Source organism: Schistocerca americana, chromosome 4, assembly GCF_021461395.2.
Source record: "Schistocerca americana isolate TAMUIC-IGC-003095 chromosome 4, iqSchAmer2.1, whole genome shotgun sequence".
Lineage (NCBI taxonomy): Eukaryota > Metazoa > Arthropoda > Insecta > Orthoptera > Acrididae > Schistocerca > Schistocerca americana.
The window spans coordinates 851,013,529-851,031,224 of NC_060122.1; the positions used below are offsets into that span (position 1 = coordinate 851,013,529).

Here is a 17,696-nt window from a genome sequence, read left to right on the forward strand (position 1 = left end):
AGTGGTGGGCTGTGTCCCTCGTGTCTTGAGCCGGCCCTGCTTGTAGTGATCTTTGCTATGAACAGTGGATACTGTACTACGATACCGTTCTTCTGCATGACGCCAGATGCCGTCAGATTCTTTACTCTGTTCCCGTATATTCTCACTTCTGTGTCCAAGCGTAATCCCGTTTTTTTTCTTTTACCCGGCCTCAGATTTTTATGCCGCAAGTAATTCGCAGAGACCGACTTGCCAGTCTAAAAAACAAATAGCCGCTTCTCATTTATCTCTGCCAGAGGCAATCACATTACACGAAAAGTTGTTAGGAGGGCCGGTGAAAACTGCTTTTTCACTTCGCAAAAGAAGTCAGAGGCGTAGTTAAAAATCTGATGTGGTCCTCCAGGAGAGGAAGCGTATTCTTTCAGTAACAATCCTTTGTGAGGGCGTCGTTTCGCAGCAGCCAGGCAGAAAGGAGCAGACAGTATTGGAAGAGTACCGGACGCGAAATGGACTCTGGAACTCTGTGTGTGTGTGTGTGTGTGTGGAGACCCCCGCCGCCCTCACGGACGCATCCTCTGCGCGCTGTCAACACTCCTTTGTTCGGCGGCGCCGGCAGTGCTCGCACAATATCCGCTCCGGCGTGATGAAGCCCACCCTTAAAGGAGAACCAGCCACCTGGTTGCTGTCTGCCAGGGCACCGGCGTACAGGCCAGGCTGCGGCAGTCACCACCTCAGAGGGCGCCGAAATGACAGGTACTGGCGTAGTGAATATCTTCCTAATCTGTGAGGGCAGTCATGAACCTGAGACATTCTACAGCTATTACACGAAAGAAGCTGCTCCCCATCTAGATTCAGTTTATTGTAAGTCGCTGGAAAAACTAAGGTACCAGAACTGCGAAAAAGTCCAAGTCACACGCATTGCGAACGAGGTTTCTGGGACAGATGCAAATACTGGGTGATGAAAAAGTGAGTATAAATTTGAAAACTGTATAAATCACGGGATAATGTAGATAGAGTGGTACAAATTGTCACACATGCTTGGAATGACATGGGGTTCTATTAGAACCAAAATAATAAAAAAGTTCACAAAATGTCCGACAGATGGCGCTTCATCTGATCAGAATAGCAATAATTAGCATAACAAAGTAAGACAAACCAAAGATCATGTTCTTTACGGGAAATGAGTCGGCCGAAGTGGCCGTGCGGTTAAAGGCGCTGGAGTCTGGAACCGCAAGACCGCTACGGTCGCAGGTTCGAATCCTGCCTCGGGCACGGATGTTTGTGATGTCCTTAAGGTTAGTTAGGTTTAACTAGTTCTAAGTTCTAGGGGACTAATGACCTCAGCAGTTGAGTCCCATAGTGCTCAGAGCCATTTTTTTTTTTACAGGAAATGCTCAATATGTCGACCATCATTCCTCAACAATAGCTGTAGTCGAGGAATAATGTTGTGAACAGCACTGTAAAGCATGTCCGGAGTTATGGTGAGGCACTGGCGTCGGATGTTGTCTTTCAGCATCCCTAGAGATGTCAGTCGACCACGATACACTTGCGACTTCAGATAACCCCAAAGCCAATAATCGTACGGACTGAGGTCTGGGGACCTGGGAGGCCAAGCATGACGAAAGTGGCGGCTGAGAACACGATTAGCACCAAACGACACGTACAAGAGATCTTTCACGTGACGACCAATACTTTGTTTTTTTTTGTTCTAATAAAACCCGCTGTCATTCCAAGCATCTGTGTCAATTTTTATTTCTCTATCTACATTATTCCGTGGTTTATTAAGTTTTCAAATTTATACTGACTTTCTGATCACCCAGTACACTGCTGACCAAAATTAAAGCAAAAGAAAACAGAAATTTTGCAAAGCCGCCTTTCTTTTGCCACAAGTAGTATAAACAGGTGACAGTGAAGTAGGAACAAAGTAAAGAATACAGATCGTAATCAACAGCAAGATGCATTACGGTAGACAAAAGTGTTCTTCCAACTTGACGGATTCGCACGCACATTCCGACAACTGGTTAATATGCTCAATATAGGCTGCTGGCACTCCTGGCAGCAGTACTGGCAATGATGGGGCACGCTTTGAACAATGTCATCAGTCTCATGTTGAGACAATAACGCCCATTTTTCCTGAAGAGGGAGGGTAGTTGATGGATGCTGACACAGTGCAGCCCATCTTCCAAAGCTGTCCACTGCTCGGCTCGGGTGCTACTTAGAACCTCTGCTGCCACAGAAAACAGTTGAAAGGCCAAAGCGAGACTAATTTCTATGATTAACTTGCGTAATTTTGCAGCAGTTGTGGATGGACCTTTCCGTCAATTTTAAGTTGCCAGTCACTGCAGTCTTCCAGCCACATTCATTTTGCGGGTGTATCCCTGCACGCGAAAGCGGACAGTTCCTTACAAAGACTCGTCTTTAAAGAAAATCGCCATCTTGTCGGTAATCAGCGCCCTCTGAATGCTACTACATTCTATCGCTTGCGGCTAGTCCCGCGGTTACGCAGGGTCGGTCGGCCATGGTTAATCGTATTCGGCATGTTAATTTGAAGGGGTGGCCGCATGCCTTCCCTGCCGCCATTCTGAATACTACTACACGTACGTGACGAATCGCAGATATCGGCGGCTAATACCTCTTTACCTGCAAGGTGCTAGTTCTGCAAGGTATGTAGGAGAGCTTCTGTGAAGTTTGGAAGGTAGAAGACGAGGCACTGGCGTAATTAAAGCTGTGAGGACGGGGCGTGAGTCGTGCTTGGGTAGCTCAGTTGGTAGAGCACTTGCCCGCCAAAGGAAAAGGTCCCGAGTTCGAGTCTCGGTCCGGCACACAGGTTTAATTTGCCAGGAAGTTCACTTTACCTGTCGTTGGTATCCGTTTACGATTTCTCTGCGAGTGTCACATCACATACAAAATTGATATGCTAATTTCCACAATAATTAATTACCAAAGTTTCTGAACTAATTTTTAGCCTAGTTTGCTTCATTTTGTTTAATCTGAATAATTTATATAGTTTTGATGTCATTCTTTGAGGGAGTGGCATCACACAGTCTTGCTACTAGACGATGAAATGTTGTAAGAAAGACTGTTGGGAGAAAAAAGAGAGATGTGTACATTTTTGAGGAAAGACGGCTACTGAATACTATTTTTTATGTACTTTGTTTTTTTTTCGTTGATTAAATGCCTGTATCGGTGCAGAGAGACATGACGTTTGCAGTTGTGTGTTGTTTTGCTACCGCCACTGCAGAAGTGTTTCTCCCACTATATAACGTGACGCCTGTGGTGTTGTTGTGCCCCCAGCTACGGCTGCCTCATCTACCTGGCGACGCAGATCGCGGCGGGCATGAAGTACCTGGAGGGCCTCAAGCTGGTGCACCGGGACCTGGCCGCCAGGTGAGTCTCAGCAGCCGTCACGGCCTGAACGTCCCGCTGCTGCCTGATTCCACGTTCAGTGTGACACACACATTTTGCTAACTGTGATACTTGTGGTGAATCTGTTATGAACGCCCAATTTTCGACCGATGCACTGTCCCCGTATTGTTACTATTTGCTTGAACTGTCAGTAAAATCCCCGATTCTTTTTTTAAAAAAATTAGAATTTAACTCCCAAGTAAAAATAAAGAGCAATGCTTTCGACATGTAATAACTTTACAAACAAATTAATATGTTAAATATTTGACTTGAAGCACGCACACGAGAAAAACTTTGAGAAAGGTTCGAAATTATGCTTACAAGTTTGTTGTGAGTAGCTAAGTTCTCTCATTCTCACACTCTGGAGATTAGGCTGCCTCAGTGCCGACGTACGTTCTTTCTAACTGCACACTTGTCCTGTTGTGTTAAGCTTCTATCATAAGATTACAGCTCGTAATGAGTAGATCGTGACAGCATTTTAAATTTGGTCGATAACTACGCGAAATATTGAAAAATCAATTTTTTGTTGCCCCTGGAAGCAGGTAGATAGGCAACCCGCAACTCGGACGTGGGATTGTTGCACAGTTAATATAAGGCCGTGTCCTGCGTGAGTGACAGAAGCGAGCGACAGCGCGCGACAGCTTCAGGCGACAAAACACAACCGCAGGTGTAGTTACGGAAGTGTCCTAAGTGGGAGACATCTGTGTCGCTGCCTGTCTCCCGCTGCAACTGGCGACGTTTGAATTCAAACGTGTTTGAATCTTGTCGCTGCAACACGAGCGACACAGAGCGACAGCCAAGTGTCTTCTTGGCAAAGCAGTGGAGCGGACGCGACGGCAGCCATGAATTACTTCGCTGAAAAAATTTGAGTCTTCCGCAACATATAGCTTGATATCCTTAAATGATAAAGGTCAGAATTTATTTTCATTATTCGTCATAGTTACTGTGCTGCACGAAATTGGGTACATGGCTGCACGAAATTTTTAAAAAATTTCAGAGGTAAAATCACATTGTGTAGACTTTCCGTATAGTTCATTTAAGACCATACAATATTGCGTATCAAATGTAACCAATATTTCTAAATTGTATTTCAAGTTGAGACCGGAATGATATCCATTTTCATTCTTGAGATATTGGTTGTTATATCAGCTGACTGGTCGCTCGCGGCGAGTCCTAACCTTTCCTGCGCTTCGAGAGTCAAGTGATCGTAAAAATCGTCGTATCTCATAAAAGGTTCAAGATATCGAAACGACGAATTTTGGAAATGACAGCACCCAGAAAGGACTATTTTATCATATGATTAACATTCGATACGTTTTTGTCAACGCGTGAGCAGAGCGAAAACAAGACTCGCTTTAACTTACAGCATGTGACTCAAAGATATAGTAGCAACAGCAACTGAGAGATTCATACCTCATAAATTGGTAAGAGATGGAACTGATCCCCCATGGTACACAAAACAGGTCCGAACGCTGTTGCATAGGCAACGGAAAAAGCATGCAAAGTTCAGAAGAACGCGAAATCCCGAAGTGTGGCTAAAATTTACAGACACGCGAAATTTGGCACGGACTCCAATGCGAGATGCCTTTAATAGGTTCCACAACGAAACATTGTCTCGAAATTTGGTAGAAAATCCGAAGAAATTCTGGTCGTATGTAAAGTACACAAGCGGCAAGACGCAGTCAATACCTTCGCTGCGCAGTGCCGATGGTACTGTTACCGACGACTGTGCCGCTAAAGCGGAGTTATTGAACGCTGTTTTCCGAAATTCCTTTACCAGGTAAGACGAATGGAATATTCCAGAATTTGAAACACGAACAGCTGCTAGCATGAGTTTCTTAGAAGTAGATACCTTAGGGGTTGCGAAGCAACTAAAATCGCTTGATACGGGCAAGTCTTCAGGTCCAGATTGTATACCAATTAGGTTCCTTTCAGATTACGCTGATACAATAGCTCCCTACTTATCAATCATATACAACCGCTCTCTCACCGATAGATCTGTACCTACAGATTGGAAAATTGCGCAGGTCGCACCAGTGTTTAAGAAGGGTAGTAGGAGTAATCCATCGAACTACAGACCTATATCATTGACGTCGGTTTGCAGTAGGGTTTTGGAGCATATACTGTATTCAAACATTATGAATCACCTCGAAGGGAACGATCTATTGATACGTAATCAGCATGGTTTCAGAAAACATTGTTCTTGTGCAACGCAGCTAGCTCTTTATTCGCACGAAGTAATGGCCGCTATCGACAGGGGATCTCAGGTTGATTCCGTATTTCTAGATTTCCGGAAAGCTTTTAACACCGTTCCTCACAAGCGACTTCTAATCAAGCTGCGGGCCTATGGGGTATCGTCTCAGTTGTGCGACTGGATTCGTGATTTCCTGTCAGGAAGGTCGCAGTTCGTGGTAACAGACGGCAAATCATCGAGTAAAACTGAAGTGATATCAGGTGTTTCCCAGGGAAGCGTCCTGGGACCTCTGCTGTTCCTGATCTATATAAATGACCTGGGTGACAATCTGAGCAGTTCTCTTAGGTTGTTCGCAGATGATGCTGTAATTTACCGTCTAGTAAGGTCATCCGAAGACCAGTATCAGTTGAAAAGCGATTTAGAAAAGATTGCTACATGGTGTGGCAGGTGGCAATTGACGCTAAATAACGAAAAGTGTGAGGTGATCCACATGAGTTCCAAAAGAAATCCGTTGGAATTCGATTACTCGATAAATAGTGCAATTCTCAAGGCTGTCAATTCAACTAAGTACCCGGGTGTTAAAATCATGAATAACTTCAGTTGGAAAGACCACATAGATAATATTGTGGGGAAGGCGAGCCAAAGATTGCGTTTCATTGGCAGGAGACTCAGAAGATGCAACAAGTCCACTAAAGAGACAGCTTACACTACACTCGTTCGTCCTCTGTTAGAATCTTGCTGCGCGGTGTGGGATCCTTACCAGGTGGGATTGACGGAGGACATCGAAAAGGTGCAAAAAAGGGCAACTCGTTTTGTATTATCACGTAATAGGGGAGAGAGTGTGGCAGATATGATACGCGAGTTGGGATGGAAGTCATTAAAGCAAAGACGTTTTTCATCGCGGCGAGATCTATTTACGAAACTTCAGTCACCAACTTTCTCTTCCGAATGCGAAAATATTTTGTTGAGCCCAACCTACATAGGTAGGAACGATCATCAAAATAAAATAAGAGAAATCAGAGCTCGAACAGAAAGATTTAGGTGTTCGTTTTTCCCGCGCGCTGTTCGGGAGTGGAATGGTAGAGAGATAGTACGATTGTGGTTCGATGAACCCTCTGCCAAGCACTTAAATGTGAATTGCAGTGTAGTCATGTAGATGTAGACATGAGGTTTTGTCCAAATTTTCATAGCCTAACAAAGGGAGAGGAAGAGGTAAACGGGGTATCAAAGTGGCCAGCATGAGGTCTACTTTGGCATGAAAATATTTAACTGCTTGAAAGTAATCAGGGTAATGAATGAAAACTTAATTAATAAGCTGAGGAAAAATTGAAATATTTCACGAAAAGCTGCTGTAGATGAAGTGTCAAAAATGTCATCTTTTCAAGACCTAGTTATTTTGCACATAAAAAGTTACATTGGTGTCAAAAAGGCTTCCTTCGAATCAAGTACGCCAGGAAGGCAAACGAGGAGTCAGTAAGAATAAAACTTGAAATTCAAAAATGGAATAAATCAGTCAAATATTTTATGAAATGACTTGTGTAAATGAAATAAGTAGATCAGAGAAACATTCTACGTGCCTCTGAGTGATGCTCGAAATCATGAACAGAAAGTGAGGTGCACCAAACGCGTCCATAATATTTTTTATTTTATACTTTTAGACAAGTCATTACACAAAACGTTTGACTTTCTTTTCAAAAAATTTGTAAGCTTTAATTTTACAGACTATTTAGAGTAACAATGACTGATGATGAATTACGTTCGAAACATGAAATATCTGTTAAATTTCGTGGTTCATTCTAATTTATTATGAATTAAATGTGTGTGATATACTGGGATTTGGCAAGACCTTAAAAATATACTTAGCGATGCAGTGTAAACAGTATACATAAAACTTAGTATACAGAATCGTAACTGAGTCAATAAAAATATAAGATCGGCCGGAAATCGATCCCAGAACCTTTTCCTTACACGTAATTTTGAACTGTACGTGCTAACCCTATACCACAGCTATCTTTTGCTCAGTCGTGTCAACTTGCTTGCGTATGTTTGTATTTAGCGTAGTTAGTCATGTAATAGTCATTCCTCCGCATTTATTGGCTGTTAAAAGTTCTTAATCATGCAAAAAAAAAACATTCGTATTTAATTTATTGATCAGACAGTCGAATGCTCCTCTGCTCTTTCACGTGAATTCGAAGAACTTGTCTAGTGATCTTCGTAGTTGACGATACTTATGAAACTCTCCATGTAGGTTCCCCCTTTGTAAATTTCGTGCGCAGCATTCCGTGTCGCTTTATTTTCTTAAGTAAACCTAATTCTGTAGCCTTACTCTCCAGCTACAGTATTATACAGGTTAAAGACGCCGTTTTATAGAAACAGCTGGTTGGCTCTAACGCAGCCATATTGTAGCGCGTCGTGGTCGCTCGCACGCTGGACACCCAAGGTTGTCGCCCGATGTTGCTGCTTGTCGCTGGAGTGTCTCGTACCAAGAAGTCGCTCGCTGCTGTCGCTCACGTAGGACACGGCCTAAGAGGAGCGTTCAATAAGTGATGCAACATTTTTTTCCCGAAAGCATGTTGCTTTTATTCAGGATTCCAACACACCGTACTATTTCTCACTCTTCTGGCTACAAACACCTGTTTTCCGACATAATCTCCAATCAATGCGACAGCCTTACGCCACCTTCCTAGTAGGGCATGTGTGCCCACACGGTAGCACTGTACCAGTCCAAGTCGGAGCCAACGACTTGCTTCATCACCCACGTAGAGCTTCCCGTGGAGTTCGACCTCCATTGTTCCAAACAGATAGAAGTCAGAAGGCGCGAGATGCGGGCTGCACTTTGGATGAGGAAGAACAGTCCAATGAAGTACTGAGAGCTCCTCTCGTGTGCACATACTTGTCTGAGGCCTTGCGTTGTCGTGGAGAAGGAGTAGTTCGTTTGCATATTTCTGGTGACGAGCACGCTGAAGTCATTTCTTCAATTTCCTGAGCGTCCCAGCTGTGTGTGGCCTGCCGACGCGTGGAAGATCGGACACGGTTGGGCTGTCTCGTTCTGATGACGACAGACAGCTGGCCCCACGACTCACCGTGCTTTTATTCAAAAAATGGCTCAAATGGCTCTGAGCACAATTGGACTTAACGTCTGAGGTCATCAGTCCCCTAGAACTTAGAACTACTTAAACCTAACTAACCTAAGGACAGCACACACATCTATGCCCGAGGCCGGATCGGAACCTGCGACCGTAGCAGTCGATCGGTTCCCGACTGAAGCGCCTGGAACCGCTCGGCCACAACGGACGCCGTGCTTTTATTCACTGCCAGTTCTCTGTAAACATTCTGCAAGCGCCTGTAAACCTCTACCAGTTTCCGCCAAAGAAAACTCAGTGACAGCTCTTTCCTTGGAAAGCACTCCCGTTACAGACGGCATTTTGAAGGCTACGTTTAGCGCACCACCTCTCGGAATTTCATGAAAATGTAGAGGCTGAAGCGAAGATACACGATGCGCCACAACAAATTCAGTATTTTTTGGACCAAAATTGGCTGAGAAAAAAATGTGTTGCATTACTTATTGAACAACCTCGTAGCTGAAGCACCGTCTTATTTCCTACACTCCTTCGCAAAATCGCGCAACTTTTCAGTAGCATTTTTTCTGCAAGATATAATACAACTTCACGGTGGAAAATCGACTTTTCGTTATGTCTTCATTATGTCTTCTCGATGTCTGGACGCCAGTCACACTGTGAAATGGTGTCACATCGGCATTCATAGCCGAGTTCGACTCCCGGTGCCCGATAAGCCCTCGATACTCATCTATCTTTTACAGCCCGTGCTGTCATTCCATGAAATGCACATTCTCTAAGCGTTTTCCATCTTTGATGTATGAGATGATCGACTAGAACTTAATGAACTGACTGCCGGAATCCAAGTCAAGCCAAAATTTAGGGCTCTCAACATACAAATTGCAATGGAACTTGCGAAGAAGGCCAGTTGCCTTCCCTCGATTTGTTACTTAAAGAGTAGAGCGTTGTGCTTGTATCGCACACATTCTGGGCGGCGTATCGAACCAGCTGTTCGTATACGGTGCTCAGTTCGATCCCCTGCCTGTCTTGATATCTGACGCACAAACGCTTTAGGAGCACTTTGCGATGCTTACCAACCACTGCACGCCACCTATCTAGCGAACGGCCTGTAATTTGTCACTGGTCGGTTCTGTTTGGCAGGAACTGCGTGGTGGGCCCGGACTTCAGCCTGAAGGTGTCGGACCACGCCATGTTCTGCTCGCGCTACGACCTCGACTACTACCTGAGCGACACGCAGACCAAGCTGCCCGTGCGCTGGATGTCCTGGGAGAGCGTGCTGCTGGTGAGTCCTCACTTTTCTCCACAGATCGTGTCATCAGCAGCCCACAGAGACGACACTTACCAGCTCCCAGATTGGCCTATTCCACACGTATGCAGAGGAGTTCCATTACTGCGTGGCCATCTCACCTGGCACATGCTAGTTCAACAGCGTTTGTTCTGAAGGATTCAACGTCATGGTAGTGGAAGAAATTTTCGCATCCAATATGTATCTGCTGTGGTGGCGCACCGCTTTGTGATTTATCTCAAACTTCACCCCGCAGACCCACGTACTTCCTTCCGTCTTACTAGATACACTGCGGGGAGTTACCAGTTTCCACACTCTCTCTTATCACTCTCAAAGTTGTTAAGAATACAAACACAACACATTGCTTTGGATTTAATCGTCACAGGAACTTGCACAAAACAGCTATACTTAAGGCACAGTGCTCTCACACTTCGCAAAGAAGAGGCGCCAGATGGCTACAGAAACGTAGACATTGCTAGGTAGATTACTGAACAACACAGAATTTCATAATCAAACGGCTGTGAGACTTGACTGCGTAAACTTCTTCAGCAAGTAGATCGTTGTGTTCCTGAGTGTTTTTGCTTGCAGAACTGAATGCAAAAATCGGCAACATACCCAACAGGATTACCACATCATTCTGGTTTTGTGTGTTAGATATTAAACGAAAAACAAACAGCAAATTACCGAATACCTTAAATGTTTGGTCAAAGCATCGTCAAGGTGTCTTTACATAACTTTCATCTGTAACAGTAACTTATACAGGGTATGAAAAAACCTTTAGAGTCTGCCGGGCGAGGTGAAGCAGTGGTTAGCACATTCGGAAGTCGACATTTCAAACCCGTGTCCTGCCATCCTAATTTAGGTTTTCCGTGATTTCCTTAAATCGGCTCAGGCGAATGCTTGGATGGTTCCTTTGAAAGGACACGGCCGATTTCCTTCCCCCTCCTTCCCTTATCCGATGGGTCCGATGACTTCGCTATTTGGCCCCCTCTCCAAAAGTCAACGAACCAACCTTTAGGGTTGTAAACTATTTTGATATAATAGACAAGTGGTCCGAAATGAATATTTAGTCGAGTGAGATATTGAATGAGCGAAACGTAGTAAGCTGCTTGTGTTCCACAGCAAAAAACTGCCAGCCACATTTACTTTGGTAGCGTTTGCTTGAAAAACAACCTGAACTCGTCTGTGATTTGTCCTCCGCGATGTACAGTTACTATACTGGTTGCACAAGATCTAAGAAGTATTCTTTGCGGGAACTGGAAGACATGCATTCTCTGTACGGTACCACAGGATGTGTGGTCCGTGGAAAGAGGAAGGAACGTACAGAGGAAAGCTTCACTGTGGGCAAAGTTCTAATCGGAAGAAATTTCTCTTTCTGTACAGAAAAGTAAGAGAACTGCATCGTTCAAGCTAAACTTAATTATTTATGGATTTGTCAAGTAAAGACCACCTGCCTGTTGCTATATAGCAGGCCATACTTTGTGTGATTTTACATGTTATACCATACAAATTCAGTTTTATTAATAGTACATTTTTTTTAATTTTACAAAAGGTTAAAATTTAAAAAAGTAACAAATAAAAAAAATATATATAACGATCACACATGTATACACACAACTTTTTCTTAAATTGTTGCTAACTTGTTGTTGTTGTTGTTGTTGTTGTGGTCTTCAGTCCTGAGACTGGTTTGATGCAGCTCTCCATGCTACTCTATCCCGTGCAAGCTTCTTCATCTCCCAGTAACTACTGCAACATACATCCTTCCGAATCTGCTTAGTGTATTCATCTCTTGGTCTCCCTCTACGATTTTTACCTTCCACGCTGCCCTCCAATACTAAATTGGTGATCCCTTGATGCTTCAAAACGTGTTCTACCAACGGATCCCTTCTTCTAGCAAGTCGTGCCACAAATTTCTCTTCTCTCCAATTCTATTCAATACCTCCTCGTTAGTTATGTAATCTACCCATCTAATCTTCAGCATTCTTCTGTAGCACCACATTTCGAAAGCTTCTATTCTCTTCTTGTCTAAACTATTTATCGTCCACGTTTCACTTCCATACATGGCTACACTCCATACAAATACTATCACAAACGTCTTCCTAACACTTAAATCTATACTCGACGTTAACAAATTTCTCTTCTTCAGAAACGCTTTCCTTGCCATTGGCAGTCTACATTTTATATCCTGTCTACTTCGACCATCATCAGTTATTTTGCTCCCCAAACAGCAAAACTCCTTTACTATTTTAAGTGTCTCATTTCCTAATCTAATTCCCTCAGCATCACCCGACTTAATTCGACTACATTCCATTATCCTCGTTTTGCTTTTGTTGATGTTCATCCTATATCCTCCTTTCAAGACATTATCCATTCCGTTCAACTGCTCTTCCAAGTCCTTTGCTGTCTCTGACATAATATGCATAATAGGTTGTGGATGTATTTTAAATTTAAATTAAAAGTGTATTTAATGGAAGAAACAACATATGGAAATTTGATTTAGATGCGATGAGACAGTTCTTCCTTTTATACGTGCTACGTGTAGTTCAAACAAAAACAAAAAAGAGAGACATAAAGAGATGAATTAATTTAGCTGGCAGTAGTATTGATTGACATGAATTGGGAAAGTTGAAAATCTGTGCCGGAATGGGATTCGAACCCGGGTGTTCTCCTTACCAGGCAGATGAGCTGATCACTGCGCCACCTGGACACAGTGTTCATCGCAACTGCACGCTTCCGAAAGAACCAGAGTCTCAGCTTATCTACACACTACTAGTGTAGTGCCCTTTTCCCATTATCCTCGTTACTCGCGGCATTTCGCCGATCCCCGTAACAGATCGAGCCTGGTGTCCATCCTGGAAGTTACAAGGGTCGGTGGATCAGTTAATTATTCTCAGATTTCAAATGGTTCAAATGGCTCTGAGCACTATGGGACTTAATGTCTGAGGTCATCAGTACCCTAGACTTACAACTACTTAAACCTAACTAAGCTAACGACATCGCACACATCCATGCCCGAGGCAGGATTCGAACCTGCGACCGTAGCAGCAGCGCGGTTCCGGACTAACGCGCCTAGAACCGCTCGACCACAGAGACCGGCCTCTCAGATTTATTCCACCAATCATAATGACTAACCCGAATGCTGGAATGTGATGTAACACGAGTTGCGTACTATTACTAATGTATCGGTGCGAGTGGATAGTCACTTGAGAGACAATGTGCCACATTGATTGCATTAAATCGGGCGCGCAGCGGGTCAACGTCGACCTAACGTTAGGTACGTGTCGCAAGCGTCACGGACCACGACCTTTAATATTTCTCGAAGATGCTTGCTCTCAAAGATAGCCCTGTTCTCCCGCTCTCGATACTGCTCACTGTAAGCAATGTTGGCAGGCAACAAATCAACCAAGTAATGTTGTAATGAAAAAGGATGTTGCAGCAAATAAGAACACGGACCTACCGTGATAAATAAAATATAATTCAGAAGCACAGTGTCCTCCAATAAAGCACATGTTACGATTGCAAGGAATTGCTATTACAGTAACATTTGGCGCCTGTAGTTAATCAGAGAGCACACAAATGACAGAGCATCAGGCTAACATCTTCCTTATGCACCTTATGATGACACATGTCTCATTTATGTTCGTAAATTATCTTCACAATGAATCAGGCTCTATCCTTCAGAACAATGCAATATACGTTAGTCCTCTTCTAGAACACTCTGTCTTCTCTTACGTACATAGAAGTTAAATACCGGTTTCACTCAGAGCTAAACAATTAATTTTGCACTGCCACGCGGGACTTCTAATGATGCAACTACAACAAACATTCGCTCATCTAAACATTACCACATTACACAATGAATTTAGATTCTTTCAGTGCACTCATCTTTACGGCCATCTTGCTTACAGTAAATCCTTGAAGATTTATCGGAAATTCACACCAGCGTGGAGCCATGCAAGAAATAACGACGAGACTGCATCTTGATTGGGCTATGCGGCTCTACCATAGTTCTTAAGTTCATCACAGTTCCAGTGAGACTTCATATCACACAATAAAAATCGGTGCCTGGCGTATTAAATTGCGGAATAACCTGTCGCTACCTCAACTGCTGTTCCATACACTTGGTACAGTGCCTTTAAAGTTACATGTACTGTAAGAGTGCTTACTGACCAAATAAAGTCAGCATTTCATCCGAGCTGTCAGATATGGGTCTGTCCATAATGAGGGACCCAGAGCGAAGACGCGAACGCCAAAACTAGATCTCCCCTCCACTTAATTCGTACCTCCGCGCCGATGAGTAATCACCTCGTTACTCACTTTATAAACTCATGAAAGAAAACAGCATGCAAGAGAGGACATTGTTTTATTAAGCCTTGTCCTCAATTCTGTGCTTTACATTAAAATATATTTGTCTTAACCTGGTACTATTTTCTCTCTCGAGGCCGATAACTAGCAAATCGCCATCGAGTTCTACAGGGAGGGGGGGGGGGGGGGGGGGGCGTCCCATTAGCATTCAGATCCCGCACGCTGTCTGATACCGAAACGGTATTACTACCCTGAAATTGTTCTACAAGGTACGAGAAACCAACGTATAATTTTCTCGCTCACGTGCACTCCCATCTACATCTGGCCACTTCAACCAGTGCTCCTTCCCACTCGAGATGGCTCGTAGCCTTGAACTGGCCGACTTGGAGCAGGAGAGGCTTCAGAGGACATTTTAATTTCCACTGTCTATACTTTTACAAATAAATTCGTAAAACTTTGTCAGCATCACCAGGAAGGATTCAAGATTCACACTCATTACAGTGGAAGTTCGAAAACATAACAAAATAAATTTTTTTACGTGTGAAATTTAATCATTTTTTTCATTTACTAATGGCTATAGGTGTTGCTATAGGTACACTTTTCTTCGTAAGTTACAGATATTCTTCGATGAATTTTACACAGCATACATACCATACTTACAGGTGTATGAAACTCTAGAATTTATTTAATTTATGAAAAAACGAATGATCTGTTGTATTTTAAACTTCATGTTTAGAAAAAACACAAATTTTGTAGTTAATTACCTCAATTTTTACCACAGTTTTTTTTTTATTTGGAAAATTATAACTTTCATACACCTTTAAGTACGGTTTGTATACTGTGCAAAATTCATCGAACCATCTCTCTTACTTATGAAGAAAAGTGCACCTATAGCAACAGTCACTGAAAAAAATGACGAAATTTTACACGTAAAAAAAATTACTTCGTTATGTTTTCGAACTTCCACTGCTATGAGTGTGAATCCAGAATCCTTCCTGGTCGTGCTAACAAAGTTTTATGAATTTATTGTAAAAGTATAGACAGTGCAAATTTAAATGTCCTGTGGTGCCTCTCCTGCCCCAAGTCGGCCCCCCTTAAATAAAATTGCAAAATATTTATAGAGTCCTACGTAACGTGACTACCTACGTTACAATCTGCACTGAAATTGATTGACTGTGTTGACAAACCTCTTACATTATTTGCTTTTCAAACATCTGAGCAAAACTGAACGTACTCAGACATTACTCTCTTCACTTATTCTGATCAACACTAAACTGACACACAATATTTTTAGCGAAACGCAATCTGACTTTTAATAGTCCCTACAAAAGAATGGCCCTGACTAACGATAACCTATACTTTTCATGATTCACTTACCTCACAAAAACCTTCGTTACTCGAACCACTGCAATACAGCGAGCGCCACTACTGCCAGCTAAATAAAAGATTCAAACTACTGAAGGCACTAACTACTGATAGGCGTAGTTAGCAAATGAAAGATTTTAATAGAGAACAAACAATGTATTTACCTTAATAGTGTTCAAAAGTCATAACATATATATATATATATATATATATATATATATATATATATATATATATATATCAGTTCATGACATCCAGTCTTACAATTTTACTGTCTCTGATGGACACACGTCCAGATCATCCGCTCTCAAAACTCCGCCCTCTCTCTCCCCATATCCACCACTGCTGGCGGCTCACCTCCAACTGTGCAACGCTACGCGCTGTTAACAGCCAACAGCCCAACACTACAATAGCAGACAACAATGCAAACCAGCCACAGACTGCACACAGTACAGGCAGTGATTTTCATACAGAGCGCTACGTGGCGTTACCAATATAAAAACCTAAACAGCCTACTTACATATGAAACTCTAGAATTTATTTAATTTACGAAAAAACGAATGATCTGTTGTATTTTAAACTTCATGTTTAGAAAAAACAGAAATTTTGTAGTTAATTACCTCAATTATTAAGTATGGTTTGTATGCTGTGCAAAATTCATCGAACCATCACCTGTAGCAACAAATGATGCCATTAGTAAGTGAACAAAATGACGAAATTTTACATGTAAAAAAATTACTTCCTTATGTTTTCGAACTTCCACTGCTATGAGTGTGAATTCTGAAGCCTTCCTGGTCGTGCTGACAAAGTTTTACGGATTTATTTGTAAACGTATAGACAGTGGAAATTAAAATGTCCTGTGGTGCCTCTCCTGCTCCAAGTCGGCCCGTTTGACGTCCTACCCCCCTTAAATAAAATTGCAAAACAGAGTGGGTATATTTATAGAGTGCTACGTAACGTGGCTGCTACGTTACAATCCGCACTGAAATGATCAACTGGTCGTTCTCACCTTAAATATGTATTTGGTGTCTGTTGTTTCGGACTTAACCGAATGAACAGACACAATTTAGATCGCACATCTATAATGAGTCGAGACACAAAGAGATGAATGAGAGCTGCCAGTAGCAGGTGGTGGTAGGATAGTGACTGATCGCTGTACGGTCACAGTTGCTGACACGGAGATTGTACTCCTCTTACTTTCTTGCTCGTTCTCGCGTGCTGCTGACTTTGCCGCTATATGTATGTGTGCGTCCCCCACCTGCAGGGCGAGTACTCGACCAAGAGCGACGTGTGGGCGTTCGGCGTGACGCTGTGGGAGACGCTGACGCTGTGCGCGGTGCAGCCGCTGGCGGAGCTGAGCGACCAGCAGGTGGTGGAGAACTGCAGCCGGTGGCAGCTGGACGACGGCCGCCAGCGCTGCCCTGCGCGGCCCGCCGCCTGCCCCCGCGAGCTCTTCGACATGATGGCCGAGTGCTGGCGCCGCGACGCCGCGCTGCGCCCGCGCTTCGCCGAGATACACCTCTTCCTGCAGCGCAAGAACCTCGGCTACGGGCCCTCGCCGGCGCCCGGCTAGCGCCCGCCCCCGGCGCCGACGCCGCCCCACACGCCGACGCCGCCCCACACGCCGACGCCGCCCCCGCCCGCCTACGAGGCCCGCACCTCGCTCTAGGCGGCCGCCACTGTGCGGGCGCACCCTCCGAGTGTCCGAGGCTGCTTGCCGAGTGCTTTCGTACGAGCTCTCCCTGGTCTCCGGTGGCTCGTTGCGGAGTAACGACTTAATTGCGATTTATGCGGTTTTTCACCCCAGTTAGCTTTGTTTCTGTGAAAATGTATACACAGAGTGAAAAAGCCAACAGTACGTCATCACCAAAACCGACAACATACAATGCAGACTAACAACCCTCAGTCGAAACATTGTGCACAATCTACACAGCCCGTGTGTTTGACAAACTTCACATCTGCATCTACACCTACAGGGGACAGACAAACGACCGTCAACACCTGTACTTACTTGGGGAAGCTTTATTAATAATGGATCGGACCCCGATTTGCCCGTAATACAGCTGCGTTTCTTCTAGGAATACCG

General features: G+C 43.8%; 1 protein-coding gene across 1 annotated transcript in view; it reads left to right on the top strand.

Moving 5' to 3' along the window:
* LOC124613859 overlaps positions 1-17,183 on the top strand; it is a 348,632-nt gene extending 331,449 nt beyond the window's left edge. The window contains exons 17-19 of the mRNA XM_047142584.1: positions 3,274-3,366; positions 9,796-9,937; positions 16,875-17,183. Of these exons, the coding sequence (XP_046998540.1) occupies positions 3,274-3,366; positions 9,796-9,937; positions 16,875-17,183 (544 nt within the window). The remainder of the gene's footprint in view (positions 1-3,273; positions 3,367-9,795; positions 9,938-16,874) is intronic.
* Positions 17,184-17,696: the final 513 nt, after the last annotated feature.